This window comes from Antechinus flavipes, chromosome 4 (genome assembly GCF_016432865.1).
Source record: "Antechinus flavipes isolate AdamAnt ecotype Samford, QLD, Australia chromosome 4, AdamAnt_v2, whole genome shotgun sequence".
In the NCBI taxonomy this organism is placed as follows: domain Eukaryota; kingdom Metazoa; phylum Chordata; class Mammalia; order Dasyuromorphia; family Dasyuridae; genus Antechinus; species Antechinus flavipes.
This window is the reverse complement of record NC_067401.1, coordinates 449,912,300-449,935,109: the sequence shown is the minus strand read 5'-3', so window position 1 is coordinate 449,935,109 and position 22,810 is coordinate 449,912,300. Positions and strand designations below refer to the sequence as shown.

At 47.6% G+C, this 22,810-nt stretch overlaps 1 protein-coding gene across 1 annotated transcript in view; it reads left to right on the top strand.

The window, feature by feature from the left end:
* The window catches only part of GIPC2 (GIPC PDZ domain containing family member 2), an 80,506-nt gene that overhangs the window by 45,831 nt on the left and 11,865 nt on the right, over positions 1 to 22,810 (top strand). Inside the window, exons 4-5 of the mRNA XM_051999356.1 lie at positions 8,427 to 8,533; positions 10,507 to 10,588. Of these exons, the coding sequence (XP_051855316.1) occupies positions 8,427 to 8,533; positions 10,507 to 10,588 (189 nt within the window). The remainder of the gene's footprint in view (positions 1 to 8,426; positions 8,534 to 10,506; positions 10,589 to 22,810) is intronic.

Below are 22,810 nucleotides of genomic sequence, written 5' to 3'. Positions count from 1 at the left end.
TTTTCTTTTGTCTCTTTTAAAAGATCTTTTTTGAACTCTTAAGAGAGCCTTTTGAGCCGGAGACCAGTTCATTGAGGTTTGAACCTCAAGGGGGACTGGGGGGGCTACAGGCCTTCCCTCTGCACTGAGAAGGGCTGGCCAAGTCCCGCCTGTTGTGTGGGGGTTCAGGAGCTCACAATGTGCTTCTTGTGTTGACGTGGAGGTCTTACAGCTAGTCTGCCGACCCACTGGCTTCTGAACCAGGAGAGTCACCCGTGCCGTTGTATTTTGGCGAAGAGCCTCGGGCTAGGTTCCCCACACCTGGTCTCCCCACACAGTGCCCATGGCCCATGAGACAGACCTTCCCGGGTCCTTCCAAGATAGCTTAAGCTGGAAAACTATTACACTCTGAATGTTTGTGGTTCTGTCACTCCAAAGATCTATTCAGAGGCTCGATCCAGCGTTGATTCTGAGGGAAGTCGGGGCAGCTCAGGCAATGTCCTGTCTGCTCCCTGCTATCTTGGCTCCCTTCCCAGTTTTAAATAGCATGAAGGTCACTTCCAAACCCTCCTGTGGCAGGAGGTGGAGGAAAACCTCCAGGAGAGATACAGGGACTTGCTATCCCACAGCTGCTTACCGCCTGAGGTCAATTTTGAACTCGGGCTTCCTGACTCCAGGCCCCATCCCCTTCTTATCTGCTGCCTTGGGGTTGATGGTGAGGGGACAAGGGGCCAGTAAGAAAATGGGGAGTACAGAGAGGGAAGAGTATGAAGTTTAGAATGGAAATCAGAGCCGGAGGATGTCCAGGGAAGGTCTGGGAGGGTCATTGGTCAGCTAGAAGATCACTAGGCTGTGAGTAAAGAAAGGGGCAGCTGTGGGCACGATGAGGTCAGGGTGGGGCTGTTTCCCAGGTGTGGCTGAGATGAAGGTGGAAGGAGGCTGAGGAAGGGGGGGTTAGGCCCCTGGAAAGGGGGTGACCCAGGGCAGGACTTCTGAAGAAAGCTGGGGGAAGCGAGCTGGTCTGGGATTCAGCGTCCACTATGATCTTGTGTGACAGAACTTGTCAACTGAGTGAACTTTTGAGAAGAGGTGGATGGACCAGCAACTGTGAAGCAGAACCTCTGGGAATGGCTTTGGGTAGTGAGGAGGTCAGGACTCTCCTCTGGCTCTGGCCAGATCCAGTTGCTGTAAGATTCAGGGGAGCCCTCGTTGGTCCCAGACTTGTGCATCACCTTTATCTCAGCCTTTTATGTTTGGGTTTTTCCCTCTCTTTGCATCTCCAGACCTTAGTCCCGTGTCTGGCACACAGGAGGTATTTAATCAGTACTTATTGACATGATCAAAAAAACAAAAGTTTGCATACCCATTCTCCAGAGCGATGGATGATCCCTAACTATTTCACGTCCACGCCATGGTTTCTAGCCTGAGTCTGAGCTCTAGGTGGTAAAGAACTTTCTGCTTAATCTGAAGTTTCTCAAAGTCTCAACGGGCGATATTGCACAGTGGGTAGCATCTGCACTCGAGCTCAGGAGGACCCCGGTTGGACGCCTGCAGGAGGGACCAAGCTTCCCCGTGGCAGAGGACTCTGCCCATTTGCAGACTGGCCAGTATTTGTTAATACTGCACAGGGCATTGGGGTTGCAGTAGCTTGAATGAGACGCAGGAAACCATTCCTACTCAATCAGGGTGGGTTTGTTTTAAAGATAATGATAGAGTTTCTGAGCCTGTTTTCTCCCCTATAAGACCAGGTTAGATTGTCCCAGGAAGCCCAGAGCACATGGCCAGCCTTTGACTTCTCTTTCCCTTGGACGACCCCAAGTGGTGAGCGTTGGTCTAGTCTCCTATAATCCTTTTCTATGGGGATTCTACAGTTTTTGCTTTATCGGAACCAGACGGGTTCTTTCCTCTGGTAATTTAGGTGTTACGAAAAGGCCTGCTGTTAGAAGTGGTCCCTGAAGGCAAAAACCTCAGGAAAATGTATTCATTTTGGAACAGATGGGGAGAATTATAGGATTTAGATTGAGATAATTTTATTTATTTTATCATGTTCTATCACTCTTACCAACTCCTGAAAGGCATGCCTTAATGTATGGCAATTTTTAAAGACAGTATAAATGAAATTAAGGTAAATTTGTTGGAGATATTGAGAATTTCAGAAATATCTCTTGAAATCATTGAATGAAAATAGATAAGATTATTCATTTCATTTTATTTCATTTATTAATTCTTAAGAATTTGACATATTCCTTTTGAGATCATTAGGAATTTCTTGTGATGTCATGACACTCCTTTGGGAATTATTGCTCTCATCTTGGGAATATTGACTTATAGAAGAATGATGTCTATCTCCTTGGTCTTTTATCTTTATTTTACTGTAGCGTAGTCTTTTGTTTATTGTCTATATAGCACTTTGCTCTTCTCTAATCATGATGGTTTAGAATATATGTATATGTGTCATACTTCCTACTAGACACTATGAAAAGAGCAAAGAATCCTTTTTTGTTTAAATGGTGTCTTTCCAGTGTCCAGGATGGAATTCTGCACATAATAGGTGCTTGATAAATGTTTTTTAAAAAATTAAATAATGAAGTCTAGCCAAGTATGAATACTCTAAAATAGAAAATAGTCAAAATGTTTGTGAAATCATTGAATATTAGAATTGGAATGAACCAGAGACTCTCCTATTCAATTTGCTCATTTTATAGATGAGAAAACTGAAATCTGGAGATGGGAGTTGGTTTAGTGAGAAGGGGTTGTGGGAAGGACCCAGTTGGAAGGAGACTTGGAGGGCTTGGGAATTAATGGTCAGGGATTAAAATTTGGGAAGGATGAACTGGAGGAAACCAGAGGTTGGAGCAAAAGAAGAGTGGCCAGAGCTGGAAGTGGCCTGGAGAGGAACTTGTTTACACTCCCCTGGCCTCCCCTGCTCCTGGCTATCCAGTCAGGTTTTCTCCTCTGGGGAAGAGTTTATTCCGCCTTCCCTCCCTTCCCCACAAGTCTTCCCCTTCAGTCTCTTTTTTGGTCATCTACGTTTATCAACTGGAAATCAGTCTTGCCTCTGCCTTTTCCTTCTGTGCCCCACACTCAAAGAGTTGTGAAATCCGTGAATTCTCTGTCCTGGTAGTTTTCATGGCCATTTCCTTCCCTCCATCATCCAGATTTGGGCTTGAACCACTGTCTCAAGGTTTGGATCCACGCCCTCACAGCTGCCAAAATGTGGCCCGATGACTTCTAGTACAAAATACAAAAGTCCTCATGTGTCCTGCTTATCGCCTCCCCCTCCATCTTCCCCCTCCTATGCTTACATCCTACATTCTAGACACTCTGGTCTGCTTCTTCCTTTATGTAGATTATAATCCATAATCTACCTCCATACCTTGGCAGGGGTAGGGGGGATGGGGGTGTACAGGGCTTCAGGGAAGACTAGCCCCTTAAAATGAGACCTTTACAGGGCTGCTCCTCCACCATCAGCACCACCCGTCCCCCAGCTCTCCCCTGTGGTTTTGAGAAGCTGTAGCGTGGGCAGTGCTCACTCCCTGCTAAACTGGCAGACTAGCTGAACCAGGCTGAGGAAATCCAGGGGTCTCCAGCCTGTCAGTGATTTAGGAGGTGTTTCTACCCCAATCAGGTGAAGACTTCCCCAGGTGAAATAGGTGGATAAGAACAAGTTAGTCCCAAAGGTGGTGAAAGCAGGTGCTGTTGAGCTCTTAGCTTTTGATTCATTATTGAAAATGACAAGACCACCCCCTGCAGGTGTTTGCTGCCCAATGACTGCAAGAGAAATGTCAGGAGGAGGATGGCCATCCACGCCCGATGATTGCAGCTCCGACCAAGGCCTTTGGTGCTCTCAGTCACAAGGGCTTATGGAAAATTCTGTCAAAATTTGGTGGCCCTGAGAAGTTTCTCAGTATTGTACGGCAGTTCCACGACGGCACGCTTGCCCAGGTTCTGGGCAGTGGGCAATGCTCTCACACTTTCCCGGTCACCAGTGAAATGAGAGCAGGCTGTGGGCTTGCTCCTGTGCTTTTTAGCGTGGTGTTTTCCACTTTCACTGAGGACAAACATGGATTCAAGGTCGGCTATCGCACTGATGGCAAATTCTTCAATGTGAAAAGGCCACGAGCCGTTTTCCGCTGCTTGTGCTAATTCTGGCCAATTAACACCGAGAAAACATGGTCCCCCATCAGCCAGAACCACGTCATCCATTTGTGGAACATCGGTTACGGCAAACAGCGAAGTTTCGAATGCTGTGGATAAGTTCACTCCCCTTGGCGGTCTGCTGTCCAGGAATGTCCACATTGATAACGAGACTGACACGTGCATTGCCAGAGCTGGCTCGGCGTTGGGGAAGCTCGCAGGGAAAGTGTGGGGGAGGAGAGGCATTGGGCCCACCACCCACCTACCCCTGAGCCAGCGTGCTGACCTCATTGTTGTGGCCTGTGACACCCGGACAGTCCCAGCGCCGTGCCAGGAAACGGAATCGCTTCCACGTGAATGGAAATCACCTGGCAGGATCAGGGACTGGACCCTGAGGTCCTCTCTCCAAGCTCACAACTGGACTGCAGAGAGCGCAGCTCCACTGGCCACGTTGTTCAAATGCCAAATATACGCTTGCCCTCCCCCCCCCAATATTCTATGGAGAATTCCCACAGGGCAATGCTCACAAGGGGGTCAGAAAAAGCAATACCGGGACATTCTCCAGGTCTCTTTTAGGAGCTTTATCATTGATCGTATGACATGGGGGACATTGCCACAGGACCGCCCAACATGGCGGGCCTTCATAAGAGAAGGCGCCGCGCTCTAGGAGCAAAGCAGAATTGAGTCTGTTCAAAGATGCACAAAGTTAGAAAAGCCCCCAGATGTTCACAGGGACTGTTTGTGTCCACCCTGTGGCGGAGTGTTCCGAGCTCATACTAGTCTGAGCCGTAGCTGGCCATACTAACCCGACTCTACCATAGTGATGTCGTTTGGGGCCTCTTTGGGAATGAAGGACAAAACCAGCCAGCCTTTGCAGGTCTGCCCCTCTCCCCTGTGTCTGGAATGCTCTCTTCCTCACCTCCATTTTGTAGAATCTCTCCCTTTCTCCAAAGCAGAATTTGGTGTCTTTCTCATCCCTTCCCCACGTTCATTGTCCTCTCCTCCCAGTTACTTTTTTTCTGAATGCATCACGAATACACTTGTGTGCGGGGAGTCTCTTGCCCCCAGCAGAATGTCTCTGCCTTGGGGGCTAGCTCTGTTCCATGCTTGTTTTTGAATTCCCAGTATGGAGCCAAGAGCCCAGCACCTAGCAAATGATTGGGTGCTCGTGTGTCATTGCTGCCTTGGGAGAACAGAGGTTGGAATACCGTATTAGGACTGGAGTCCAACGAGCAGTGGCAGTGATTGCCTTGGATTCCACTTTTGCAGGGGCCCGGGAAGCCGGCTCGCCACCTTCTCTCCATGCTTCATGGCCTGTCTCTCTCTTTGCTATCCTTTTGAGGATAATTGCTGCCTTCCTTTACGTCCTCATTCTCTCTCTGTCTTGTGCCAGCATTTGGGAGTTTTCCTCCCTCTTCCCATGGAGTTCGGAAACCTTCGAGTCATCTGTTTCCTTTGGTTCTTCCACCCCTCCCCCCCTCCCCATCCATCCTTTCCAACCGCTTTCTTGGATTCTTCATGTGAGTAGCCTAGGCTGGTATGGACTAGAGAACTAAAAGCAAGCTAATCTTAGGAGGCAGGAAGCAGGGAGAGATGGAGAAGGCAGCTTCAGAAGACGTGGTTCAGATTCCAGCTTTGTTGTTCAGTTGTGTCCAATTCTCTGGGGTTTTCTTGGCAAAGATCCTGAAGTGCTTTGCCATTTCCTTCTCCAGCTCAATTTACAGATGAGGAACTGAGGCAAACTGAGGAAGGGAGGGAGAAAGGAAAGAAAGAAGGAAGGGAAGGAGGAAAGGAAGAAGGAAGGGAAGGAGGAATGAAAGAAAGAAGAGAGGGAGGGAGGAAGGAAAGAAAGAAGGAAGAGAGGAAGGAAGGAAAAAAGGAAGGGAGGAAGGAAAGAAAGGAGGGAGGGAGGAAGGAAAGAAAGGAGGGAGGGAGGAAGGAAAGAAAGGAGGGAGGGAGGAAGGAAAGAAAGGAGGGAGGGAGGAAGGAAAGAAAGGAGGGAGGGAGGAAGGAAAGAAAGGAGGGAGGGAGGAAGGAAAGAAAGGAGGGAGGGAGGAAGGAAAGAAAGGAGGGAGGGAGGAAGGAAAGAAAGGAGGGAGGGAGGAAGGAAAGAAAGGAGGGAGGGAGGAAGGAAAGGAGGGAGGGAGGAAGGAAAGGAGGGAGGGAGGAAGGAAAGGAGGGAGGGAGGAAGGAAAGAAGGAAAGGAGGGAGGGAGGAAGGAAGGAAAGAAAGAAGGAAGGGAAGGAGGAAAGGAAGAAGGAAGGGAAGGAGGAAAGAAAGAAGGAAGGGAAGGAGGAAAGGAAGAAGGAAGGGAAGGAGGAATGAAAGAAAGAAGAGAGGGAGGGAGGAAGGAAAGAAAGAAGGAAGAGAGGAAGGAAGGAAAAAAGGAAGGGAGGAAGGAAAGAAAGGAGGGAGGGAGGAAGGAAAGAAAGGAGGGAGGGAGGAAGGAAAGAAAGGAGGGAGGGAGGAAGGAAAGAAAGGAGGGAGGGAGGAAGGAAAGAAAGGAGGGAGGGAGGAAGGAAAGAAAGGAGGGAGGGAGGAAGGAAAGAAAGGAGGGAGGGAGGAAGGAAAGAAAGGAGGGAGGGAGGAAGGAAAGAAAGGAGGGAGGGAGGAAGGAAAGAAAGGAGGGAGGGAGGAAGGAAAGGAGGGAGGGAGGAAGGAAAGGAGGGAGGGAGGAAGGAAAGGAGGGAGGGAGGAAGGAAAGAAGGAAAGGAGGGAGGGAGGAAGGAAGGAAAGAAAGAAGGAAGGGAAGGAGGAAAGGAAGAAGGAAGGGAAGGAGGAAAGGAAGAAGGAAGGGAAGGAGGAAAGGAAGAAGGAAGGGAAGGAGGAATGAAAGAAAGAAGAGAGGGAGGGAGGAAGGAAAGAAAGAAGGAAGAGAGGAAGGAAGGAAAAAAGGAAGGGAGGAAGGAAAGAAAGGAGGGAGGGAGGAAGGAAAGAAAGGAGGGAGGGAGGAAGGAAAGAAAGGAGGGAGGGAGGAAGGAAAGAAAGGAGGGAGGGAGGAAGGAAAGAAAGGAGGGAGGGAGGAAGGAAAGAAAGGAGGGAGGGAGGAAGGAAAGAAAGGAGGGAGGGAGGAAGGAAAGAAAGGAGGGAGGGAGGAAGGAAAGAAAGGAGGGAGGGAGGAAGGAAAGAAAGGAGGGAGGGAGGAAGGAAAGGAGGGAGGGAGGAAGGAAAGGAGGGAGGGAGGAAGGAAAGGAGGGAGGGAGGAAGGAAAGAAGGAAAGGAGGGAGGGAGGAAGGAAAGAAAGAAAGGAGGGAGGGAGGAAGGAAAGAAAGGAGGGAGGGAGGAAGGAAAGGAGGGAGGGAGGAAGGAAGGAAAGGAGGGAGGGAGGAAGGAAGGAAAGGAGGGAGGGAGGAAGTTTAGTGACTTGATCAGGGTCATATGGCTAGTCAGCTCTGAGGTTGGATTTGAATTCAGGTTTCCTGACTCCAGGCCTTCACTATCCACTGCTCCACCTGGCTCTCCTCCCTCCACTTTAGGCATAGAGCACTGTTTCTTCCTTGGTAAGATAAGCTGGAGAGGGAAATAGCAGAGCACCGAGTATCTCTGCCAAGAAAGCCCAAGTGGGACCACGAAGAGTCAGACCGACTGAGCCACAACATGATTGCCGACCTTGGCCCCTTTCCCCTCCTCCTGGCTGAGTCAGCAAGCATTTGTTAAGGGGGAGGCATTGGGTACAAAGAAAAGACGAGAAGCCACCGTTGCTCCTCAGGGTCACAGCCACAGACACTGATTGTGTCTGGGCCTCCGGGAGGCAATCTCGGAGGGAATAATCTCACCACTAATGTGCACAGGGAATGGCCCGGTGTGGGCAGCCTCCCGCCACCCCACAGCACCAGACCGCTGTGCTAGTCTGTCCATTTTATAGATGAGGAGGCAGAGGCTTGCCAGGAAATGTCTGGGGGTGTGCATTTTTTCTCTTTGAATCCACACGTGAACCATAGACGAACACGAACGTCCCTTTTGTTCTGGGAAGTGCTGACAATAATACCCGACATGTGGAACCCTTTACGCTTTTTAAGATGCCTCCATCTAGGATCTCTTTTGGGCCACAGAAGAGCCCTGAGGGTAGGGGCTCATTTTATGGATGAGAAAACTGAGGTAGAAGAAGATGGAGTGTTTTGCATCAAAGTTAACCAGTGGAGGGACCATGCTCTGAGCCGAGGCCTCCCGCCTCCAAGGCCAGGGCCCATGGGGGGCACGGGTCTGCCCACGGGAAGGACAGAGCTGCTGTTACAGCAGGCAGGCTGGGCCAGGTCTTTCTTAGCACTGGGGAATCTCACTTTTACTGTTCACTGTGCGTTTGTTTCTAGAAATCCAGCCAAGAGCCAGGGCCGGAAAGACAGCAGCTGGAAACAAGATCTCTGGCAAGGGAACTTTGCGTCTGAGATCCAAAGGCCCGGCCACTGTGGAAGATCTGGTAGGTCGAGGCTGGGCTTAGGGCCCAGAGATGGAAAGGGAGCCATTGTTGCTCCCCGTGTATCAGGCTCCCTTAGAGTTAGAGCTGGAAGAGATCCTTGGGTCTTTGGGTTGGGGATGAAGAAACTAAGCTTAATCTCGAGAGGTCACACAGCTGGAAAGTGTCCCAGGCAGGATCTGACTTCCTGCCTTGGTCCACTATCTTGAGACACAGCATGTGTGCAGCTCCCCAAATGCAAAAGCAGTTAATGCAGGCTGGAGTCAAGAGGCTTCTTCCTGAGTTCAATTCTGGCTTCAGACACTAGCTGTGTAACCCCGGGCAAGACACTGTTTGGCTCAGTTTCCTCATCTGTAAAAGGAGCTGGAGAAGGTGAGCTACTTCCATAGCTTTGTCAGGAAAGACCCTAAATGGGGTCACAAAGAGTCAGGACTGAAAAATGACTGAACAAAAAATGTACAATTTTAAGGGAAACTGAGTATTATCAGTGATGAAATGACCATTTTGGATGTCCCTTGCCTCCTTTTTTGAGTATTTCTATCAATATTTATTTGTATACATTCACCCATTCATGCATTTATTGATTCATCTATCTATCATCTCTATTTTCTACTCTTTTTATTCTTTATCATCTATGTGTTTATGCATTTCTATATCTATGGAGTTTCCTTCCTCAATAGACCATAAACTTTAAGGGAAGTAACTGGTTCATTTTTGAATTTGTATTCCAGCACCTAGGACAGTGCCTGCCACATAATAGGCACCTCACAGATGTTGGCTGCAAATTAATACGTGGATCCCTGGTGGGGAGCCTGAACCAAGCTCTGAATGAAATGAGGGGAGGGACAGGCATGCTGGGATCCCCAAAGGGATTGAGATGGAGGTTCAAAAAAGCAAGCCTTCCACCTCCAAGTCAAGAAGCATTGGGAAAATAAAGAGACAGACTAGAGAAAAGGGGCCTTTTAATAGAGATCTTTACCTGCTACAAAGGGCTTTCCTCCCAGAGATATGCTGTAGGTGGTACTAAATTTACCCTCATTTTACTGATAAGGAAATTGAGATTCTCAGAAGGGTAGGAAGAAAAAAAGGAGGAAAGGAAGCAAAGAAAGGAGGAAAGGAGGGAGGAAGGAAAAAAGGAAGGGAGGAAGGAAGGAAAGAAGGGAGGAAGGAAGGAAAAAAGGAAGGGAGGAAGGAAGGAAAAAAGGAAGGGAGGAAGGAAGGAAAGAAAGGAGGGAGGGAGGAAGGAAGAGAGTGAGGGAAGCAGGAAAGAGGGAATGGAGGAAGGAAACGGGTATTTATTAAGCTCTTGCTCTGTCTCAGGAACTGTGCTGAGTGCTAAGGATAAATAAAAACAAATACAAGATAGCCCCTGATTCCAAGGAGCTTCCATCCCAATGGGAAAGGCAGGATAGAAAAGAGATCCCACAAAGGAGTAGAGGGGGAGAGGAGGAGAAGGGGTGGACCTTGCTTCTGCAAGGGTTGAGAAGACTGCAGGAGTGGTGGGATGTTCCAAGGTGAGCAGGCCCCAGGTGCTGCGAGAAGCTACAGGATGAGGCAGCAGCAGAGCCACATGTCTTAATGTCTGGAAGCCAAGAAAATATGGGAGGGAATAAGGACTGGCCAGGGTTTAATAAAATGGAGTTCCAAGGAGCAACTACTCAGTGGGAGAAGGAGCTGAGATTTGAGGAGGGAGGTTTCAGATTGGCATTCAAGGACTTGCCAAACCCTCAGAATTTGAGTTCACCAGCTGCCTGCAGGGGAGAGAGAGAGAGAGCAGGAGGGGAGAGAAGGGAGCCCTTCTTGATCAAGGGTTCTTGATGGGAGCTCCTCAGTCAGAACTTTAGCTTCCAGGTGGAAAAAGGCTGCATATTTCAAATGAAGTGATGTCTATGAGTCAGTAGGGACAGACCCAGAGCATGTGAGTTGTCATGTTTTACCAATAAAATAACCCACTTTTTCTCTTGTCCTCAATAAAGCCTTCCGAGGCAGATGAGAAGGCCATTAAGAAGGTGGATTGTCTTCTGGAATCGTACATGGGAATCCGAGATAATGACCTAGGTAAGAATTTGCCATGTATAAATGATGACTTTTTATACCTTAGTTCCACAAATTCAACTGTATTTATTGCCAACTTGCTGCTATAATTATCAGGGTAATGAGAGATAGGCTTGGCTGAGAGAACCCCAAATGGCAGATTAAAATACCAGAATTAGGCAGAGGTTCACAGCCCTGATTCGTGGACAATGCAGAACAGGTGTTAGAAAAAGAAGGAACTGTCTGGGAACATGAGCTGGAACTCCCTGTGAAACAGTCTGCCTAATCATTTTTTGGCAAATAATATTTTATTTTTTCAATTCCATGTAAAGAGTCTTCAACATGAATTTTTGTAAGATTTTGAGTTCCAAATTGTTTTTCCTCCCTCATCTGGTCTGCTCACACTGGCCGGTTTCTGGCACATGAGCTCTTCCCCTTCAATCTCCACACTTTTACCTTGAGTTTGCTCTATACCTGGAGGGCACCCCTGGCCCCAGCTCAAACACTCCCCCTTACACGAAGTCTTTTCTGATCCCAAGCGCTAGAGCTTTCCTCGAATTTCCTGGCATCGAATTTATACCCATTTTGTATGCATCTCCTCCCGTGTCGGGCGCACTTTGGTCTTTGTGGACCCAGTGATTGACTAGCATGTAGCTGCTTGTGGGATGACTGGTTCCTTAGGCTGGGGTGAGTCCACGGGTGCCCAATTTCATGACTCTGTGAGCGGGAAACAACACCAACCTCTTATTTTCCGCCCCCTTTGACGGAAAGGAAGCAATTCCTTCAAAATTCATGAGGGCGCCTCTGAGAAGGGGCCCCGATTCCCCAGCTTGGCCGGAGCTGCAGGACACAGTCCCTGCATGGGAGGCACTCTGTCTCCCCAGCACCTCCCACAGCAGATGAGGAGTTCAAGGACCGGGGCTAGTTCTTACCTGTAGCTTGGAGTGATCGTGCCCCTTGGACACTCACCCTGACGGACACTGTTGGGTCCCCTTCTTCTCCCCCTCTTTCTTCTGCTGGTTTCTGCTTTCCTTCTTTCCTCATTGGATTTTGGCCACCCTGTGGTTGGTTCTTAGAATCATGTTTTGTGCTTGAAGAGCAGAAAGAACCCAGGATGAAGCCAGCCCCATAGAGCAAGATGGCTGTAATCCCCTCCCCAAACTTTTCATTTTTGGAGAGTGAAAGAATAGGGCTGTTTTATGTTTTATGTCTAACATTTGCCAGTGACTTACACACAGTAGTCACTTTGCAACTATTTATTGAGCTCTCCGCTTACTTTGGCTTGGGTACCCATCTCTAAAAGGGCCTTTGATGCCCCTGATGTCCAAGATTCTGGCTGATCAGTTGGGTCCAACTCTTCTTGACCCTCTTTGAGGTTTTTGTGGTAAAGATACTGGTTCTCCAGTTCATTTTGCAGATGAGGAAACTGAGGCAAACCGGGTTAAGTCACTGGTAAGTGATGGAAAATGAGCCTTCCTGATTTCAAGCCCACTGATTCCAGTGCTCGCTCTACTGCCCAGCTTGGCCACCCCACCCCCAATCAGCAGGTTTGGGCTTTATATCCATTTTTGTAGCAGTCTCCCTCCATCTGTCCACCTTGTCTCCAAGTCTTAGTCTTAGTCTGCAAGCAGAGTTTAGAGATTTTTCTCTTTGATGTTTGAATCACCAGTGACAATACATCTAATATGAATCTCACTCTTGGATGATTTTATTAGTAAGTTTTCCCTGAAACTGTGCCTAATTCTCCTGATTCAGGAGGTATCCTGATTCTGCCCTCCACGATTAAACAAACGTGGTCCCTCAGCTAGTGGACCTTCCTAAAAGTGGTGACAGATCCGATGCTCCTCTCTGGGTCTTCTTTAGGTTAAACCCTCCATTCCGTCAAATACTCTTCCTATGACATAGCTTCCTTCCACCCTCCTGGGTGTTCTTTGATGGAGTTTTCTCACAGATTGGGGGCCCTTTCAAACTGTAGCCCTCAGATCTGAATATAGTACCTTGGTTGTGGTCTGATGAGAGCAGAGGAAGGAGGAGGGTGCAGGCATTTATTAGGTGCCTACTTTGTATCAGCCACTGTGCCTCCAAGATGAAATTCCCATTTTGCCATGTTTCAAAAACCTTTTAAAACAATTTTTAAAACATTTTTATTCAAAGTTTTTGGTTCCAAATTCTATTCTTCTTCCTCCTTTTCTGAGATGATAGGCAAGCAGAAAGTTTATATATGTGTGATTATGTAAAACATTTTCATATTAGTCATTTTGTACAAGAAGACTCAAATAAAAGAAAAATTAAAAAGTGAAAAATTGCACACTTCAGTCTGTATTCAAGCAATACCAGCTTTTTCTCTGGAGGATAGTTTTTGGGACTAATGTATTACAGAGAATAACTAATCATTCAGAGGTCTTTACTAAACATTATTGCCCTTACTGGGTTCAAGGAACTTCTAGTTCACTTCTAGTTAACTAGTGTACTAGTTCATGGCTCAGGTTCAGCTTCTGCTTGAAGATCTCAAGGGAAAGCGTGTGAGTATTTTCCCATTCCCCCTTGGAGTTGCTCATTAGGAGGATTTTCCTTGTTCTCTGCTAAATTCTTTCAACCTTGCCCTTGTACCAATCCCGTTCCTGCATGTGACCTCGAGACTCTTCACGATCCAGCCATCTTCCTCTGGGTGCTCTCTCAAAGTCTTTCTCTCGCCTCTGTTCCCGCCCCTTCTCTTACTCCCCTCCTTCTTCCGTCATTATCACTTGGTAGGAGTCCGACAGGTAGATGTGACGGTTGGGAAGGTGAGGACATTCCTGGTTTCAGGAACAGCATGGACAGAGACTTGGAGGCGAGAGCTCTACAGAGCAGAGAGTACATAGAAGGGAAAGTCTTGTGAGATTAAGTCTGGGAAGCCTGACATCCCATGCATTAGGAAGATGGATCTGTTATCAGGGAGAAATGTAGAGGGGAAGGAGGGCATGGCCAGTGGGGGGAAGGCTGAGCCTTAATGCAGCAATAGTGAAGGGCCGACAGATTTGATGGTACGAGTACTTCATGTAAAGGGATCACAAAATAGACGAAAACAAGACTTTTTGTGTCCCTGTGTTGCCGGCTGTTTAAGGAAATTATTATCATCACATTTTTATTGATCATGTTAAGATTTACAAACTTCCATGTAAAATGTTTCTGTGAGGTCTGAGGTATAAACATTTCTGTAGAAATGCAGAGAGGCTGAGAGCTCCTGGCCACCCACTAGAATTTCCATTCCTGTGATGTTGTGGGGAAGGAGCTTAGGTGAATGCCCCTCCTGGTTTGCACAGAATCCCAGAATTTCAGAGTTGCAAGGGAAGTCGGGGGTCATTGAGTTCAACCCAGAACCTTAAAAGGATGCTCTGCTGGAGGATAGTTAGGAAAAAGGCATCTGGCATGTTCCAGCTCATCTCAATCTGGATAAGAGATTCTTGTGGGGAACTTCATCAATTGTAAATTGATCTCTCTTAACGCTAACCCTAACACTAATCCTGAATGTCTCCTAACCCTAACGATAAATGTCCCCTAATCCTAACCTAAAATGTCTCCTAACCATAATTGCCCCCTAACCATAACCCTAAATGTCTCCTAACCCTAACGATAAATGTCCCCTAACCCTAACCCTAAATGTCTCCTAACCCTAACCCTAACCCTGCCTCCTAACCCTAACCCTAACCCTAACCCTAGCCCTAAATGTCTCCTAACCCTAACGATAAATGTCCCCTAACCCTAACCCTAAATGTCTCCTAACCCTAACCCTAACCCTAAATGCCCCCTAATCCTAGCCCTAAATGTCTCCTAACCCTAACCCTGCCTCCTAACCCTAACCCGAGATGCCTCCTAACCCTAGCCCTAAATGTCTCCTAACCCTAACGATAAATGTCCCCTAACCCTAACCCTAAAAAGGCATCTGGCATGTTCCAGCTCATCTCAATCTGGATAAGAGATTCTTGTGGGGAACTTCATCAATTGTAAATTGATCTCTCTTAACGCTAACCCTAACACTAATCCTGAATGTCTCCTAACCCTAACCTAAAATGTCCCCTAACCTAAAATGTCCCCTAACCCTAAATGCCCCCTAACCATAACCCTAAATGTCTCCTAACCCTAAAGATAAATGTCCCCTAACCCTAACGATAAATGTCCCCTAACCTAAAATGTCCCCTAACCCTGCCCCCTAACCCTAGCCCTAAATGCCCCCTAACCCTAACCCGAGATGCCCCTGGGGCCAACAGAGAACGGGTCCCCTCCCTCTTCTTTGGTGAAGGCCCATGAGCAGCCCCTTTGGCTGGTCCCCCGCCCCCCATCCCCAGGCACGGACTCAAAGCCGCAGAGCTGAACCGGGACGTGGTCTGGCCACAAAAGTCGTTGTGCACGTCCCGGAGGAAGCGGGGAGGGGGCTCACAGAGCAAAGCACGGGCCTGGATCCCCGCAGATACTTGTGATTTCCACGCGCCTCGGCTTCCTCAGCCGGAGAATGGGAACGAGAATCGCACTCGTGGCCGAGGATCCAATCCGGTGATATTTGTGCAAGCTTTAACCACCGGGCCGGGGCTCCTTCCCTCCCTCCTCCCGCCCGTCCGTCCCACACACATCCAAAAGAACCGAGCTTGAAAAAGACCGTTGATGGCAGCATTTCCTCATGATGCAGGGACAGATTCCCCAGAATGACCACCAGAGGGCAGCACTTGGCTATCGAATTTCCTTCCATTTTAAAACCAGGGAGTTTTTGAAAGGGACCTTGGAGCCGACTCCGATTTTCGCAGCTGAGAACAGTGCACTGCGAGGAGACTCCCTGGGGCGTCACCTTTCTCACCCCGACAGAGAAGGAGCTGCTTCAGCCCGGGTTCATTATTGCCCGGGAGCCCAGAGCCTGGATGGAGGCCCAGCTCCGGGTCCTTCCTCCTTCCTCCCTTCTCCCTCCTCCTCCTCCTTCCTCTCTCTTCCCTCCTCCCTCCTTCCTCCTCCTCTTCCCTCCTCCCATCCATCCCTCTTTCTTTTTTTCCTCTTTTCCCATCCCTCACATCCTCTTCTGAACTCCATCAGTGAGTCTCCAGACACAGAGTCAGGCCTTTCCAGCATTTATTGAGCGCCTACTGTGTGCCAGACTCCGGGCGGACACAGATGGAGAGTTAAAAGCCCTTGCCGGGACTTGCCTTCTCCCGGGAGCCATGTACCATTATCCTCCAAAGGGGTTTTTCACATACTCTCTGTGCTCTGTACGTACCTGTTTACAGGAGAATGTTCTTTTGGGGGAGGGGTCCGCTGCTTCTCCCCCCCACCGGCCAGAGTACTTCTCTCTGCCGCCTCCCGGGCCGGACGGTAAGCTCCGCGAAGAAAGGCCGGCCTTTCTCCTTTTTTGTATCTTTGACCAGTGTCTGGCACTTGGCGGCGCGTGACAAAGCACTCCCCGCTTGATCGATTAGCTGGAGCCGGGGGCTCACTGCCAAGCGGGGAGTGGGGTCCGGGTGCAGCCCGCTGGCTGGCGAGGAGCCCAGGAAGGAGGCTCCAGAGGCTCCCGAATCGGCCGCTAGCCTTTGAGAGCCTTTCATCCTGGCCAGCCGCTCCCCAAAACCCTGCAAAGAAGGGCTGTTGGTGCGCCCATTTTACAGAAGAAGGGTTTGGATGGCTAACCTGGGATCTCAGAGCCTCTTCGAGGCTACATGAGAACTTCGGCCTCCCAAGGCAGCAGAGAAGGGAGACAGGGAGATCTGAGTTCAAATCTAGCCTCAGACACTAGCTGTGGGATCTCAGGCCAGTCACTTCATCCTGCTTTCTCAGTTTCCTCATCTGTAAAATGAGCTGGAGAAGAAAATGGCCAATGGCTCCAGTATCTCTGCCCCCCAAATCCCAAAGGGGCCACAGAGGGTTGGACACAACTGCAACAGCTGAACAATAACGGCGACAAAACTTCCTGCCTCCAGGTCCAAGGCGCTCCCCAGCTGTCATCTCTCTCCCTCTGTTTCCCTCTCTTCTGCCTTTTCTCTCTGTCTGTCCCTGACTCTCCGTCTTCTGCCTCCCCATATACACATTTTTTTTTGCTTCCCCCAACACTGGGCAACTTGTCAGGCTGCTGCCCCAGCTGAGGACACAGGCCCAGCCCCATTCCCAAGTCCCTGGGCCATCCCCACATCACCCCAGGTGGGATGAATGGGCTCCGCTGAAAGTCTAGGGGTTGCAGGAGACGCCCTGAGCCATTGATGTGGACTTGGGCCCGATGCAAATAAAAATCATGTTCGAGAACTTGCTCTTTTTAAAGAGCAAAATCTGAGAGGGCAGAGCTAAAATCCGGGGTTTTCTGAAACTTGCCCCCAGTGAAAGGATTGCTCCATACCTGGCTCACCTGGAGAGCTCACACAGCTTCCTTATTTCCCGACTCTAGTTTTCTCCATTCCTTTCCATGTTCTCCATGCCTTGGGAAGAGCTGAATTCTGGGTTTTATGCCACACACTGGAGGCCACACAGCCAAGTCCTGAGGAGGTGCCTGAGGCACCTGGACTAATCCCAGCCACCTGGCTCATTGGCTGTGTTACCTTCAGGTTTCTCAAAGTAGAGCCCAGGAACCCCCGAGGGTCTTTCATAGGAATACTAGGAGCTTTTGAATTTTAATGCAGTAACTATCAATAAAGCTGGAGCTGGTTTTTACTGATCTGGGAGAGCCGGTTGTTAAATGTGCAGCATGAGCTCTAAAATCAGCAAATGCTAGCAACTGAAGCTTTATTGTTTTATCGATTATCTAGACAATCAATAGTGTAATACTGATGGAAAGGTGATACAGAATGGAATTTAAAGTGATACAGATGGAATTTAAGGATGTATCCTGTGTTTTCAGAGAGCTGGATATTAAATATTTACCAGCACAATGAACCAAAGCTTGTTGGACCCTTAATTGTTTAAAAAGTTTAATCATTTAAAAAATTTGAGCACCTCTGCCCTTGAACAATAACAGACTGGCTGAACATCACACCCCACTCCGGAGGAAATTCACCACTCTTCCCTCTCCCTCACTCTCTTCTTCGCCCCTTCCAGCCTCCCTTCCAACTTCACCATTCCATCAGACCCAACAGACCTTTCTCAGTCCTCTTCCACTTCGGCTGTTTATAGCCTGTCCTCCTCTTCTCTTCTGTGTTTTCTGTCCAGATTTTCCGGAAGCTGAGCCCTCCTCATTCTCCTCCAGCTATTTTGCGGCATCTTCATCCGGGTCATGTCTATTGGTCAATCATTGTTGTCCCGTAGGACTCTGTCCTGGGCCCTGTTCTGTTCTCCCTCCTCACTGCTTCACTTGGTGATCTCCTGTGGATTCAAGAATCATCTCAGTACTGATGATTCTCGAGGCTCTATCCTAACCCCTCTTCCCCCTCTCCCCCCCCACCCTTGATTTTCAGTCTTTCTCTTCCACTGTCTTTTGGATGTCTCAAACGGGCCTTCCTATGGATATTTTAAACTCAGTATATCTGAGACCCAATTCACCATCTTGTCCCCTCTTCGATCCCCTTCCCTAACATCACTATTATCGTCCATCCCCCAGACACTCCATATCCAATCAGTTGTCGAGTTGCCTTGGTGACATGCCTTCTCTCCTCTGACGTTGCCCCGCTCCGGTGCAAGCCCTCACTGACTCACCCTTTGTCTTCCTGTCTCCAGTCTCTGTCCCCTCCAGTCTGTTCTTCACTGTCTCTTGAACTGATCTTCCTTCATCACTGGTCTGACCATAATATCTTCTCCCCACAATTCAGTAAACATCAAGGATGCCCTACTAAGTCCAGGATAAAATGTAGAAACCTGTTTCACTTTTAAAGTTCCTCATGATTTGTCCCCTTCCTCCCTTTCCTGTCTTCTTTTACTTGATTCCTCTCCTTTGATTTGCTGACACCGGCCTCCTTGCCATTCCACGGACAAAGACAGAAGACTGAGTCTCTTCACTAGTGGTCCCCTATAGCTGGACTCCTCTCCCTCCTCATCTCTGCCTCCTGGTTCCCGGTTGTCCTCCAATCCCTAATCTTCCCTGCATGAAGCCTTTCCCCCTTAATCTTGGTGCCTTCTCACAGACTAGCCGTCCCTTGTGCTTGAGTGTACACATAAAATTGTGTGGATTCTGTTCCTCCCATTAGATTGTGAGCTTCACCAGGGCAGGGCCTATTTTTATGCAAAACTTTTTAAATTTAATCTAATCGAAGTTGCCCATTTTGCCTTTCCTGATGTTCTCTAATTCTTCCTTGGTCATAAATGCCTCCCTTCTCCAAAGATCTGATGTATAAACTAGCTCTTGCTCTCCTGATTGCTTATGGTATCTGTACCCATTTGGATCTTGCTTTGGTATAGGCTGTGAGCTGTGGGTCTATGCTGAGTTTCAGACATATTATTTTCCAGTTTTTCAGCAATTTTTGTGAAATGGTGCCTTCTTATCCCAGAAGCTGGACTTTGGGGGTTTAATCAAATACTAGATTGCTATAGTCATTGATTATTGTGTTGTGGCAGAGAATATTTTTAGAGCTTTTCTTTGTATTCTCAGGATTTAGCAGAGTACCCGGCACACAGTGGGTGCTTCCTAAATGCTAGTTAACTGGCTGACTTCTGAATTCTCTAGAAGATTGGTCCCACCATCAACGTCCCTCTCTAATTCAATGCCTCCCTATCAGCTGTTCCTCAGCTGACTAGAGTGAACTCTGTATGACCTGAGTGAGCCCTGTAAAATTATGTGAAATCACAAAAATCCCCATCCCCTTCGATCTACAAACCCAAATGGTTTTAGAGCAAGATAACCTTTCTTGTCGGGAAGTCACAACCCCAGCAAGATTTCACATTCAATTGAGAATTATGAAACTTCCCCTAGACTCATACATAAAATGGGTCTTCAAAAATGACTCTTTGCAGTTCACTTCCCCCTTGAGAATGTGCAGAGAGAATCTCTGGTATTTCTTTAATAATAAAGCCTTTTTTTTTTTTAAACTATAGCCTCTGGGTTTAGAGAATTCTCCCAACTCAGAGCTCTCCTCTCCCATTCCTGCCTAACCTCCTTATCGCAAACCCTCATCACACCCACATCTCCTCTACTTTCATATCTATTATCCAGTCTTTCCAGCTGTCTCCACTTGTAGCTCCCTTCCTTTCTTCTCACTCTCATCCAACTTCATTTTTCCATAGGCACTGCTCTCTCCAAAGTTAAAACAATTTCTTAATGGCCAATGGATTTTTCTAGTCCTCTTCCATCAGTTTTGAGTCCTTGATGCTATCAAGGAGCCTTTTCTGCCAGATGTTCCCCTCAGCTTGCTATGCTTGGCGGGCTGGTTTGTTTTTGGTGACCCTCCCTGTCTGACCATTCCTTCCTTCTGTTCATCCCCCGAGCTCTGTCCGTGGTCTTTCCCGTGCATCGTACAGGTCCAGTGACCATTGCTCTGCAGATGATTTCCAGTTCTCTTCCCCTAACTCTGGTGTTTCTTCGGAATCCTGATCCCTATCATCAGCTTTCTACATGATGTTATGAGCTGGATGACCCCACGTTCCATCTCAAACTCAACAAATGTTGCAGTTGGAGCTCATTCTTTCTTCCAAACTGACCCTATTCCAAGCTCCCTTATTGCGTTGAGGATACCAGCATCCTTACAGTCAGCAGACCAGAGGCTTCTCTGCCCTCCTCCACAACTCCTTAGCCTCATTTTGTGGCTCAGTTTTTCTTCAGTCATGCCCGACACATTGTGATCCTTTCTTGGCAAAGATACAAGAGTAGTTTGCTATTTCCTTCTCCTTCTTATAGCACATTTTATAGATGAGCAAACTCAAGTTAAGTGACTTGCCTAGGGCCACACAACTAGCAGGTATCTGAGACGTGAACTCGGGTCTTTCTGACTCCAGGGCTGCTTCTCCATTCACTGTGCCACTTTCCTGCCCTTTCTTGCTCCGACCCAGCCTATATAGTCAATCAATTGTCAATTTTTTTTGTCTTTGTCCAAACATCTCTTGGATAACATTCCTTTCTTTTTTTTTCCATTTCCATACCTCCCCCCCTACTTTGAACCCTCACCATCTGTTGTCTGAACTCTTACACAACCTCTCCATTTCCAGCCATCTTCCAGAATCTGCTACGGTTTATGGGCCAAAGCAGGGGTCAAGCATATCATCCCTCTCCCCACCCCACAAGAACTCAAGTGACTCCAGTGGGCTAGTCAGACTCATCTGTAGCAGATCCCTACCCCCAACTCTGTCTCTCATCTGGGCGTGCCCCTCACCTAGATTGCTTTCTCTCTCCTTGTCCCGATTTCTTAGATTTCTTGGCTTTCTATGCAACGAGGTCGCCGTTCCATTTTCAAGGGGCTTCTCCTGGCTCCCCCCCCCACTACCTGGGGGAGATACTAGTTTCGTCACCTCTAAGATTCCCTTGCATCTCCTTGGCTATTTACAGACATGTGGACTTTCTTATTAAAATATAAGCTTCTTGAAAACTCTGGGTTCTGTTTTTCACTTTTTCTTTAGATACCCAGGGACTAGCAGAGTTCCTGTCATTTAGTGGGTGTTTAATGAATACTTGTTGAGGGATTAATTGATTGGTTAACTGATTGACCCCAGATGGCCAATCTAGAAGTAACAGAAGAAAGCTGCAGAGAGGCAGAAAGATCCTTCTAATGAGCCGAGCGCTCCAGCTTTGCCCACAGGTGGATGGCTTCCCTCATTGGAAGTTTTCAGACAAAGACCAGATGATTGTTCAATATATCCTAGTAAGGATTCTTCTTTGGGGGTAGATCGGAGGAGACAGCCATTGAGGTCTCTTCTAACTGAATATACTGTCATTCTATGACTTTTGAATAGAGTGAAAAAGAATAGGAAGACCAGAATTGCCTTCCCCAGTCTCAGCAGAATTTCTGGCTCAGATGATTCATCTGTTTCTCTGCCTGACTCAGTAGCTAAGTAATTTTCACCTCACCTCTTTTTCTTTGGCATATAGCATTTTCCAGTGGAAACTTTGAAAGGACATTGCAGAAACCACATGACACGTTGTCCACTATGATTTATGACTATTTCAAAAAACTTTGTTTCTCAGTCCCGTTTTTGGAACGTGCAGATGTACAGGGGACTGGGCTGAGATTCTCCTTCCTCCTGTTTTTGATCTAATTTTGTGGATCTTGATCGGGAGTCCCAAACTAGTGATTGTGTGACCGTGCCCTCTCATCCACAGTATCTTTTTGGACTAACCCTCTTGGACTAGTTAGGCTTTATTTCCTACAGTTAACCAAGTTATTCTGGGTCTTTCATTGGGCCTATTCCGTATTCCTAAAACTTAAGGATTTTAATTTTAAAATGTGCACATGTGCCATTGCCTGTGTTCTTTGTCATTTCTCTGCTTAATAATTGCTAATAAATATAGTAGGGCTGGGATCAAGAAGTCTCATCTTCCAGAATTCAAGTACAGCCTTAGACACTTAGACATAGATGTGTGACTATGTGACAAGTCATTTCATCCTGTTTGCCTCAGTTTTCTCATCTGTGAAATGAGCTAGAGAAGGAATGGAAAATGGGGTCCTCAAAAGGGGATCAAGGGGAGTTGGAAGTGACTGAGAAAGGACTAAACAACAACAGCAACATTTATATAGGACTTAATGTAGAATCCTAGTGTTAACTCAGTGGAATTGATACAAAGCTTATTGGTTCACACATTAGAGCAAATCCTTACAAGGTTTAAGTCACTAATATTGATAGAAACAATGCTTGTGTTTGCACCTTTGAGAGTTCACACATTAGCTCACACATTGGAGTTCACAAATTTGGGAGATTCACAAGTCAGAAACCCACAATCCCACTCTCTCAGAGGAGGAGTCAACCTTTGGGTTCACACCTTTAAGAGATCATATAGAAGAAGCTCCTAGACCTTCAGTGAGTCAGTCAGTTCGGAAGATTGCCAGGAGTCGGGAAAGCTAACCGGGCCCAAGGAAAGAGACAAGACTTGGAAGGAGAAAATAAACATTTGGATTTTATCAGCTGGCTGCATTTGAAGTGATTATTACTTTGAACTGAAACTAAGGCTGCCTCCAGGAAACCTCCCCGAGAAACCTGCTCCCAGAGAACCATTATATTTAAAAGAAGAACACCACAAAGTACTTAACAATTATTGCACTCATTCCACCCTCCCAACAAGGCACTATTATGATCTCCATTTTATGCTTGGGGAAACGGAGGCAAATAGAGGTAAGGGACTTGTCCAGCTAGAAAATCTCAGGCAGAATTTGAACTCCCATCTTCTTA